Source organism: Ammospiza caudacuta, chromosome 1 (genome assembly GCF_027887145.1).
Source record: "Ammospiza caudacuta isolate bAmmCau1 chromosome 1, bAmmCau1.pri, whole genome shotgun sequence".
NCBI classification, from domain to species: Eukaryota; Metazoa; Chordata; class Aves; order Passeriformes; family Passerellidae; genus Ammospiza; species Ammospiza caudacuta.
In genome coordinates, this window is record NC_080593.1 from 88,922,244 (window position 1) to 88,934,318 (window position 12,075).

General features: G+C 37.0%; 1 protein-coding gene across 1 annotated transcript in view; it reads right to left on the reverse strand.

Annotated features, from left to right (window-relative positions):
- The window catches only part of TMEM245 (transmembrane protein 245), a 75,915-nt gene that overhangs the window by 54,168 nt on the left and 9,672 nt on the right, over positions 1-12,075 (reverse strand). Inside the window, exons 2-6 of the mRNA XM_058819542.1 lie at positions 11,215-11,332; positions 9,966-10,067; positions 8,975-9,082; positions 4,913-5,137; positions 685-854 (exon numbers count right to left, since the gene is read on the reverse strand). Of these exons, the coding sequence (XP_058675525.1) occupies positions 685-854; positions 4,913-5,137; positions 8,975-9,082; positions 9,966-10,067; positions 11,215-11,332 (723 nt within the window). The remainder of the gene's footprint in view (positions 1-684; positions 855-4,912; positions 5,138-8,974; positions 9,083-9,965; positions 10,068-11,214; positions 11,333-12,075) is intronic.

Below are 12,075 nucleotides of genomic sequence, written 5' to 3' on the forward strand. Positions count from 1 at the left end.
TGAAAATTAAATTTCTTAATGAGAGAAACTTTATAAATTTCCTGCAGCTTTCCAACTATGCAATTTGCAATGCAAATGTTGGCATATTTTGCATGGGGAAGAAGGAAGGGGAACACAGAAGCCTTATTCTGTGGCAATTCTCAAATACTTTATCCCACATATTTCTTCCTTTACAGAGGGAAGACTCATTTCTGTACCACCATAGTACTGTGTGCAACAACTTTGCTTCCACACAGTACAGACAAATATGTCTGAACTAACTTGGACCCTACTACCCAAACACAATGGTCTGCTTTTTAATTAAATTTTCACATTAGAAGTAGGAACATCTTATCCTTCAGACTAAAGCTCATTAGGTTTAAATTCAAAATCTTTGTAAACAGGTAAGATTAAGAGAACTTTGCCTTACTCAGATAAGGAACCTTATAAAGGTGATTCAACATTTTAAAAGTGACTTCTGTAAAGGTCTGCATGCAACCATTTAACAAATTTAACGGTGCACTTAAGTGTGAATAGTGATAGAAGAGACATAATTTAAAATACACCATAAAACAGATACAGTTTTACATGAAAGACATATCAATTAGTGACAGACATTTATTTTAGAATTAAAGCATCTCAAAATATGGTGAAACAGAGAATAAAACAAACTTTGAAATGGCTTAAGGAAGTAAGTAGAAATACCTTACTGTCAAGCTTTAGCATAACACTTCCAAGTCCTCTGATGGGCCGTGGAGCAAGAGCTTCCTGACGTTCCTTCACAAAATTTTCAACCAGTTGCCACCAACTTTTGCAGTGCTTTGCCATGAAGTTCAAAACTCCAAAATGAACCACGAATTTTTTAAGTGCCCAAACTGTAACCACAAGAAGGAAATTTACTATCAGAGATTTCAGAGGAACACCACAAGACTACTTATTTATTCTATTCTGGAAGACTGATGAAAAAGAAAGGAAAAGACTCCTGAGTTTTATTTCCCACTAAAAACTTGTGGAATTTGCCAGTGTTTTTAGTACTAATCTCCTCACTATCTTTGTAGCTGTGCTTATCCACATGGAACTTAGATGACAGCACAAGAAAAGTGACAGCACACTACCCAAAAATGCAGCTCAGACTTGATCAAGGCCTGGGATAAGAAGGTGCCACTCCATTATTCCAGTACAGTGGAGTTCTTCCATATCCACACACACACACCATGCCAAATGGCTCCACAAAAAGTACCACAATCTCAACTTAACAGCACTTTACACATAATAGAAAATCTTCAACCTAAATTCTTAAGCTTTAGGCCTTCTAAGTTGTTAAAGTGTATCTTTCCTTCGAGAACTGACACCATATCATGCAAAATTTCACAGTAAAGAAGCATCCATTTAAATCTTCTTTTGAAATATTACTGGTAAGATTTTGCTTTTAAACCTTAAAGAAAGCTATTTGTGATTAGCATTTTATCTGGGCAACACAGGGTACTGAAGTTTCTATCACTACCTGTAACTTTACTTTTTTAATAAATCTTTTTCTTTTAATTATTGTGACTATTCTCCAAACCAGATTCATTACTTACTGCCATACATGAGCTCCACAACAGTTGGCAGTACATCACTTCATCATCAAAAATTTACATCATTTTTCTACTTGGAGAAGTGTAAAATGGCATACATAGCCAAAAAGGTTGACCTTTACTGCCTACAGGGCATTTATCCAAATTCCACAAGAGCTTATTCTCTGGAAGCCACCTGTGTAATAGTTTATGTTCTTGTTTTGGAGAGTCAGGGCAGATTTGCTGACATTTAGTTCACTTACCCTCTGGCACCACCGTGTGGCAAATATGGGATTTATTCTCTTGAAGAAACAGAATAATCCAATAATTTCTCTAATAAAATGAGTGGCAAAGATACAAAAAAGGAGAAAACACAGTGCGAGTGCCAGCACTGAACTTAAAGGCTGAAATTTTGTATGATGAAATGCAGCTCATGGCCACAACACAAACTGCTGCTCAGCAAAGCCAGGCAGGCTTGCATTTTACAAAGTGAACAAGATCCTCAAATGGCATTCTAATCTTCCACTTTTACTTAAGTTTAAGTGTTTACACAGTATCATCTAAAAAAAAGTATTGTTACTCATTGCAAAGGAGGTGCTACAGTCAATCAAACAGCTGTAATCATATTAAGTTAAAAAGAGACAAGAGAGGAAAAGATAAAGAAACTGTTATTTCTAGCTGTTATTAGAAAGCACTGAGCAAAAGAAGAAAACGTCTGCATAATAACAAGTTCCAAACATCTGCAGGAAGCAGAAAATTACCTGACAACAATTTAAAAAAAAAAAAAGATACAACAGAACAAGCAAGGAAGTAAATGAAAGATCTTAAAAAAGGATAATATCAGGATTTCCAGGCTCAAATCACTCAGTAAAATGCTGCAAGTGTTCCACAATGTGTTTCTTTGCTTAGCTTTTCAATTCATAGCAATTCTTTCACCTTTTCATTTTATGGTATAATTATGGTATCATTTTCCCACCCTCTACACTAAGCAATTTTAAAAGACCATTTCATTCCAACTGAAGTATAAATGTATTCAAGGAAAAATGTTAATGGCACCAAGATGTTTCTAATAATCTAAATGCTACTCTGTATGAGTCCTCTTTACCAATATAAGGAACTCTAGTGAAATTGACACCTATTTAAGGTTTTGGGGAGGTTTTGGGGGGCTTTTACGTACTAGAACCATCCTCTTTAAGGTTTCAGAAGCGCCTCAAGTTATTGTTAGTCTCTTTAAACTTAAATCATTGCAAGGAAACTTGCTTTATTAGCCTTCCTATTTTCCTAGTATTTTTACAATTCCCTCTCTTTCAGCCATGCAGACTATCATCACTCACCTTCTGACCTTTAATGTAATCCACTGTTCTAAGTTTGGCTCTGTTCATCATTATACTGCCCATGTGTAATATCTTTCTGATGATTCAGTTCTATGCCACGAGAAAGCACGTCATGGCCCAGTGTCACTGCTAAGGCAACAAGTCACAAATATTCCCAAAAGCAATTTCTCTTTTGGATTAGTTTATTGTTTGGGTAGTTATTTTAGACCTAATGACTGTCAGGAGCAGTGTTCATCTGTCTCATTTAGATGTGGACTTTAATCCAGACTTGTGTGGCTCAAGCTTAAACCATTCACTTCTGTCTAGCTGCAGAACTGCTGCTCCCCCTTTTCCTCACATGTAGGGGATTCTGAACAGTGGTTAAGTTACTCCTTGACTTTTCACTGAACTACCTGAGCTAGTTCTGGTTCACAAAGCTCTGCTTCTAGTAAGTCTAAAATTTATTTTCTAATTGCTTTTTCAGTCATGATTGCCATCTCCCATGACACCCAGACACCAAAACTGGGAAGTTCTTTCTGTAGCAGCTATACTGGAATGAAACAAAGGTCAAACCCCTCTCTGCTTTACCCTGCATTCAGCTATTTATATGTCTTGCCATCACATTACCCTTGAGCTGCTGCTCCAGTGCCACAGCCAAAGGTGCAGCTGTTCCCTTCTCCTTGCCTTGGAGTTCACAGCCCTTCCAATCTCTAAGTGTGACTCCAAGTCACAAGTTCCAGATGGTTTACAGAGCTTTGTGTTCTGTGCACAGATGTCAGGCTTTGGTAGCAGGGTAGCCTCTGGGGTGGCCACCATGGGAAGAGACCAGGGGTTGCCTTGTCCCAGACACAGCTCCAGGTGGCTCCACAACAGCTCCATCCCTGGGCAAAGCTGAGCCCATCAGGCACGGGTGTGGTGCTTCAATGCAAATGTATCTAAGGAAGGGCAGAAACCCTGGGCAGGGACAAGAGGAAGGAACACAGAAAAAGTGACTAGAGAGGAAAAAGGAACAGAGGGATGAGGAGAGGTAATGAAAAGGCCAGGGAAGCAGAAGGGCTCTGCAGAGGAGCAGAAACACCACTCAGAGGGACCCTGAGCTAGAGAGGATCCATGCTGGAGCAGCTACACCTCTTGAAGGGACTGCGGCCTAGGGATAAGGAAAATCCTAAGTCCATACCTCCCTAAAGGGAATGCAGCTCACAAATAAGCCCACATTAAAACACTGGAAGAAAGACTGATTTGGAGGGTATTTGGCCACTAGCTGGGGCCAACCCACCACACTTAGTAAAAAATAAAATAGGTACATTCAAGTGATAAATGCATTTTAAAATGCTAAAAACCAGCATTTTAACTGAAGTTTAAATCCCCTTGCTGTAAAAAACTCACTTTGTTTACAGTAAGGGGATGGGAAGAAATGCCTTCCAATTCATAGCAGCTCACACATACTCCCAGAGTTCCCATTTTCCCTTTTCATTCCCCCAAAAGAGTAGAGGAAAAAGTGGCATCCAGTTTTAAAATAATATCTTTTGATAGCTACTGTAACTACTCCAATTCTTACCTGATATATAGGAGAACAGATGCATATAGATGTGAAGCAACAAAGCTAATTAACCTCAGACCTAAAATTGGAACTACATTTATCTTGTCACTTGTCCACAGTACCTAGCAACCCATTTTTTACAGAAATTAAAAGCTAACATGAGCTCTACTTCACTACTGAATAACAGCTAAACTATTCTTCATTTATAGGTGCAAAACTATGAAAGAACTGACATCAGGAGGAAGAAGTAACTGGTCTACATAGTAAGAAGTATTCTTACTATGTAAGGTATGGCCCTAAATTATTTAAGGCAACTACAACAGTCAATAGACAAAGCAATTTAACAGAGTTGTCCACTACAAGGTAAAAGCCAGGGCACATCAATCCTCCTTTTTGAAGCTACAGTTCATCTTGTCTTAACAAGTCATGAAAAAGCTTTTAAATAAAACTCATACAAGCCTACAAGCCTTTCCCCCTGTTTTATTTAACATGATGCCAAACATTTCTAGTAATTGGATTATTACCTGCAAATGGCACTGGCAACAGCTGCACAATCCAAAAATTTAGCCAGATCTGAACAATGACAATGGCCCACACAAGAGTAACAAAGTAAATATCACTAGTTTTCTTTTTTCTAAGAAAAGATCCAATCTCAGTTCTTTGTCTGTTCCCAGAAGATGATGAAGAGGAGGTGCCGAAAGATGATGAAGCTCGTGGAGGTGGAGGCTGATCACTTTCTGCTGTTGATCCTAAAACAAACACATGCAAACAAAGAAATGGAAATTATCACATTAATATTCACCACAAAACAGAATATGTTCCCTATTCCCAAATTATTTCCTTTTTTTTTTTTTTTGGAAGGTGGAGGTGAAGGAAGGGACAGCAGCAGAAGGTGTGTTTTTGTTGGTTTGGGGTTGGTTTTTTTCTTTTAATTTCTCTAAAAGACTGAGACACTCCCACATCCTGCATCACCATGCCAAACAGTGCTGAGAGGAGGAGAGATGAGAAGTTGCTACAGCCTCTAAGAGGGCTCCTGTCCCTGCAAGTAAATTACAAGCCAAATATGTTTTATCAAAGAACCATAAGACCATGAAAAACACAAAATAAAATTAACTTCTAGAAAAAAATCTGAAGCCTTAAAATAAATCTTTCACTTCCCTTTACTTCAAGTACTCAAAAAGGAATCTTAGGAATCAATACTCATTCAAACAGAACAAAAAATATAGAGTATGCATTGAAGAGAAATCTTGTATCTTACAACTGTCTCACTACTTTTCCAGATCACTCGCAACACAAACATAGGAGCACTCACACCATCATCCTAAATTCCTTGCTCTGTGTAACAAACATTAGTAACATCAAGCACAAGTTAGTGGATAACAAATTTTGTCAGTCTCTCACTCATAAGTTAGCTAACAAGAAATTAAATTTAAAAATATAAACTGATGTGTTAAAGACCCTATACATAAACAATAGTCTTTTCATGCAAAAATATTGTGTTCAAATTAAAATTTTTGGATGCAGAACATGCCTATTTATTTATTTATTTGATCCTTCAGTTGCTGGATGACACCAAATCCATCTTCAGCCACACTATGTAAAATCTCTTCATGAGAACAGCAGCAGCAGCTTTTACTGAGGCTCTGTGCTGTTGTCCAAATGCACACATTTCCCACATATCACCACTTGAGGAAAGTCTGCAGCCATAGTGCAGGAATGCACACACAGAAAAACCTGAAAAGTTACTCTGTGCTGAAGCATAAAAGACAATTTAATATGCTGGTACCTACCACACAGCTGGTAAACAATGAGCACAACTCTTTCACTGGACTTGTGCCACAGACACATCTTCTCCCATGAAGAAAAACTGCATAAAAACTGTACTACAGCATACTACATGCACAGAATCAAACTGCTTGTGTTCCACACACAGTTTTTGGCTGCAGTGTGTCACCAAAACCATTCCTAGCCTAAAGCATGACAGCTAAAATGTTCAAAAAGGCAACACTCATTTGTCATACAGTAAGATTAAGTAACAAACTGCATCCTCACACAGCAGATGAACACTTCTCTTTTCTTGCAGAAACCTGGGCTGGTATTCTAGGTAAGTGGAACTACTTTTACAGCTTATGAACACATCCCCACCACACCAAAACAACAGTGCAAATCCATTGATTCACCCAGTTGGGATTGACACTGAGATGATGACAGAAACATCAGATAGTTGCTGGTTATGTATTTGGTGGAACTCCAGAATATTCATGAAGGAACTATGGCATGCAACCTGAAAGAAGGAATTCTGCAAGCAGCCAAGCACAGCAGAAGCTTCAGGTGGGGAGGTTCTTGGCAAATCACTGTGTAGCTCCAGGAGATGATGGCCAGCCCTACTATACAACTACAAACAACTTTTTGCAAGGGGAGAGAAAAAGTTACCTGTAAACAGAAATTTTCTTAAAAAGACAAAGTATTTTTGTCATATGAAAAAGGGTGTATGAGTCCCCTGTACTTCTCAGTCCATATGCAATACAGCAGAAGAGTACTAAGAGAAACAAATGGATGCACTAAAGAAACACAAATTTGAAAGCAGTATACCCACAATAAAGAATTTCCCCTTCAATTTATTCAACACTTCTTACTGTTCTGCTCCAAAGCTAATATAATCAACATAAGAAGCAATAATACAACACACAGAAACCCAAATATTTATCAAACAAAAGGAAGCACCAAAAGCAAAACCAGAATAATTAGCTGAAGTCTATGCCTAAGATGAAAGTTATTCAATATTTTTTGCCCAAAAACTCCTTTGGAGAGTCAGCCTTTGGGAAATAAAAGAGAACATTCCTTCTTTTTGTAATGAAAAATTTGATTGACATATTTTTGCAATGAAGAATGATTTAATTAAATAACAGCAACAGTAATGTTAAAAGCAGTAACAATTTACCGTCTTACTTCTTACAGTTTCCCTGTAAGCAGACTGTACACAGAACACAAAACAGAGGGGCAAGAGATGAGGGAGTAAAAAAGGAAAAAAAAGAAAGAGAAAAAGAAAGAAGTAGCAAAAAGTTCTAGGGTATCCCAAGGCAAGAACTTTTTCAGAATGCAGTTCTCTAGCACTTTTAGCAAAACTAAACTGTCACTCCCAATGACCCAGTATTCTCCACATGACAAACACAGGCCTGCATCAGAACTGCCATTTAGATGACTCTCATAAACCAGTTCACAAAGCTGATCTGTCCAGAAAAGAACCAAAATTGCAAATGAAAAAAGTCACCTTCTGCTGGCAAGATATGCTCTGCAAACCAAGGTGTGTGAGTGCTTTGTCAACACAAATAGAAAAACAGAACTGTCAGTACAGTGATTTTGAGTAACTTCAGTTTCTGTAAAATCCCATTTAGTGTGCTTCCTATTTTGTGAGATGAACCCTGAAAAACACCTTTCTATCTTCCAACTAATGAGAGCACGACAGTCTAAACAGCTAGCACAACACTCAGGAAAAAATTCTAGCAAAATCAGAATGAATGGTACTTCTCGGAACAGCAACAAAAAAAAAAGAACAAATTTTCCAGGCTGGCTTATTAAGATCTGTTCTTTTCATTACACAGTATGTTCTCTGTCACATCAATTTCTTGCTGTCACAGAATTTTGAATTATTCTCCCTTATTCTCCCAGCTTAAAAAAAATTTCATTTCCAAAATTAAAGACTGGACACAGAATTACAGGAGAGCTGTCACCATAATGTTCTGATCTCAAATTTCACGACATAATTCCATAGGCTTCTATGTTTATATTGATGATATAGTAATGTAAAATGTAGAAAAAAAGATAAGAGTAAGTTGTCTAAAGCTGCCATTTTTAGATTTAAAAATTAAGTTTTGGAAGTTCACATTCTGTAACGTTGAATGATCTGTTTGGTTTGGTTTGCAGGAAATGGATGAAACTTTTCAATTTCCAGAGATCTCAGTAATAGCTTAATTTTCTAGTATCACATTTCATCAAAGACTTTACCATCTTTTTTTGGGTAAGTTCAAAATCATTGATGGATATCTAAACACCTTGTCTGAACTCTTTTAAGCCAATTGCCTTACACAAAGTGAAAGTATCATGTGACTCAAGCTGCAATGTCAAGTAAGCTCACTACAGGAAGGACTTTGAGCATGCCATATTTAAAGTAGTGGGTTTTTTTCCTCACTGCAATGTACACAAAAATTCCTCCAGTCTGTCTGTACTTGGTCCAGAAATCCAGCTATGCAACATGTAACTGGCAACAAATCAAAGGCTAGAAAAATTAAAAGAATTAACTGAAGAACAGGAAAAAAATCACACCTTCAGTCTAAAAAAAATTCACAAAACAGTAATAAATCCTTCTAGTCAGGGTCTTTAACTGCCACATAAACTATCCTTTGCTAGACAGCTTTTATACTAGCATCTTCTTGACATTTTTTAAAAACAGATAGACCTGATTTACAATTTGGACTATTTTGGACAGAATGAAGAGGTTATGGACTATTTTGAAATTTTATCTGAATTCCATCCATTTTCATGCCTTTAGAGCAAATTCAAATGTTTCTTACAGAGTATTCAGTCACCTGAGGGTTGGGAGGAATGTTCATTATTGGACTCATCTTCTGTCATTGAAATTGCCATGGCAATTGTTGAAGCAGCAATGGATATCATCTGACCAGGAAGCTCAGCCCCTGTAAAATATATACATGCATGTGAGTAACAAAAAGCTTAAGCCTTAAAATGCTTTATTTGGTGTTAGTTATCCACTGGAGCTGTCAGGCAGCAGAAATTATACGCACAAATGCTGTGAGTGTTTAGTATGTATTATAAGTAGTCAATATGATCAAACAGATATGAGTGCTATTAATTTTTGTATTACAATACACCTGCAGCCAGAACTCAAAACCAGTTATTTGTTTAGTGCTTTTCTTGATAATGAACTGCTACCACCCAAGACATTCACAGTTGCTGACAGTCTGATTATTAAAAAAATTTTTATACCAGTTAATCATCTTTACTAACCAACTAAAACAGCCAGACAGGAAAAAGGTTTCCTCCATCAGGAATTTACGATGCCTTTGCATTTTTCAAAACTGACTTGCAACAGGAAAATAACTATTCTTCTTAAAATCTAAACACAAAACATATTTTTAAAAAACTTATTTAAAAACAAATGACTGGATATTGGAAACTTGCTGTATAGAGTTGTCTTGGTTTCTCTCATAGGCAGCATAATAGGAGTTACTAAACCCATATTGCTCATTTCTTTCAAAATTAGCCTCTGATTTCAAGCCTGAAATTACATACTGAAATCCATACTCAAGGAATTTGGCTCAATAATGAGTCGCTACTTTACCATGGAAACAAAACACCAGTCCATGGCAAGCACTTTCTGTAAAGAATCCAAGATTCACTTCAGCATGAGTAAACCACTTTGAAACACAATAAACATCCTACAGCAAACTCTTGCAATCCATATGCTATTGAATTTATGGACATACAGTCCAGATTATTTCATGTGACTTAAGTGAATTTTTGCCTCCAACAGTAAAAGAAACAATGACTTTTCCTTACCAGAAGACTCCTTTCCATTCTGCTGTTCATGCAACATGCCTACTGTCATCAGAACAACTATAACCAGAAATACAGGAATTCTCCAGGAACCTGCCACAGAAGCTGAAAGATACAGTGTTGGGATTTTTTTTTACCAAGAAAAATTACACTATTAATAAACCCTACATTTAGCAAAACCAAAGGCAGCACATCAACCAGAAAACAAAAAAGTCATAAAACAAAAGGCTTTCTGCATTAAAGAAAAGGAAGAACAGAAAACAAACATGAACAAGTTTCTCAATGAACAAATCAAGTTGTTGCTGTTCCTAACTTCAGTGACATTATGTTGATAGAGAACAATTTTGAAAACAACATTCAAAATCACATGAAAATACACACAGAATTAAAAGATTTTTGATAACAGAGAAAAGACATGTCCCCCCAAAAATGTGTATTTATGTTAGATCTCCACAGAATGGGATTTTTCTTGGATTTCGCCTATTCAGCCTGTACTACCAGTAAATACAAGATTATCAAAATTTAGGCAAATGCAAAGTCACTACATGTAGCTTAAACCTCAGGGAGGCATCCCCACGTGGTCAGAACAACCCTTGAAACCTGCTGCTATAGTAAAGTAAATGATGAGGTACACTGTGAAACCTTCTTTCATGGTATTCTTCTATTAACTGCATGATTCTTCCACCATAAACTCTGATATGAGAACATCTATTATATTAAATGTGTAACATAAATCTAAAAGATTACTATAATCTTATAGTTGTATTAACAGATTATAGAGATTACTAGCAAATGTATTTTATACTGCTGATATCATCCTAATATGCTTGTTGACTACTGATAGAATTTGTTTTTTTTTTTGCTTCTGTTACTACTACTAAACACATTTTGCAGCTTCAGCCTTGGTTAATGGCAGGCTTTCAAAAAATACCACAAATGAATGTCTAAAGCCAGCCTCATGTGACCCCAGCCTTTCCTCACTGTCAAGAAGTTCACATTGTCTGTGAACCAAATAAGGGGAAATCATGGGAAGTACAAAGGCTTGAGGAGTGGAAGACATAGCTCAGCATCTTGATGCCTTCCCATTCCCTACTCTAATGCTCCCTTCTGGACACATGCAGCTGGAGTCACTGAGCAGACAAAACAGTTTGCATTTCAGCTAAGACTATTTCACAGATTTAGCAGAAGAGCAAGTGAGGAGCTTTGTTTACAGAACCCTCAGTTATCAGAATAATAACCTCTCGTTACTCACCTAAGTGAAAGAGCAGCATAATCCAGACAGGAACAGAGACTGCTTTTAAGTAACGCTCAGTGCTTATATTCCACTTGAATGAAACCATCAGCAGGTAACCAACTACCAGTGTCCATATCTTTAAGAAAAAGATACACATAGGTATGTATACATCCATTGAAAGAGAGCTCTACTGCACTCATGTATGTGTGCACACACCCATAACTGTCATAGACAGAGAAGTGAAGTCAGCTTTAAGCCTTTAAGAAGCCCACATTTCAATTAATTATTTGAGTTCATCAGCAGCACCTATGTGGCTACAAGGAGACATGCTGCACTCATTCCAGCATGGAGCAATTTGCCAGCTCCTGTGCTTCAGTCCAAAGAGACAAAAGGGAGCTTAAGCCAAAGAAGCCATTAGGAAGCACAACAAAAACTGCTGTTCCTCAGTGGTGCTGGTTCACAAAACAGATGCCTTTATAGGACATGTCATTTTTTCATTTTTTTAACTAAAAAAACCAAAGACAGGAAGACATCAGTGACAACTTGGGTTTGTGGCTTCTAACTGCTTTCTACTACTCTACTCATCAGATAAACCACAATACAGATTTGGATTTAAGAATCTTGAGATGATGAATTTGAGCTAAAAAAAAAGAAGGAAGCAGGAAGAGGTAACAGAAGATGAAAAGCTGCTACTCAAGAGAGGATGTGAAATAAAAGAAGTACAAATACCTGTAAAAATTAAAACCCAGTGTTTCATTCTTCAACTAAATAACTGAAGACCTTTCTCACTCAAATTCAATGAACATTCCCTATCCATTACAGTTAAGTACATCTTAAAATTTACACTTATACATCCATAAATTCCAATGAAGTTTGAAT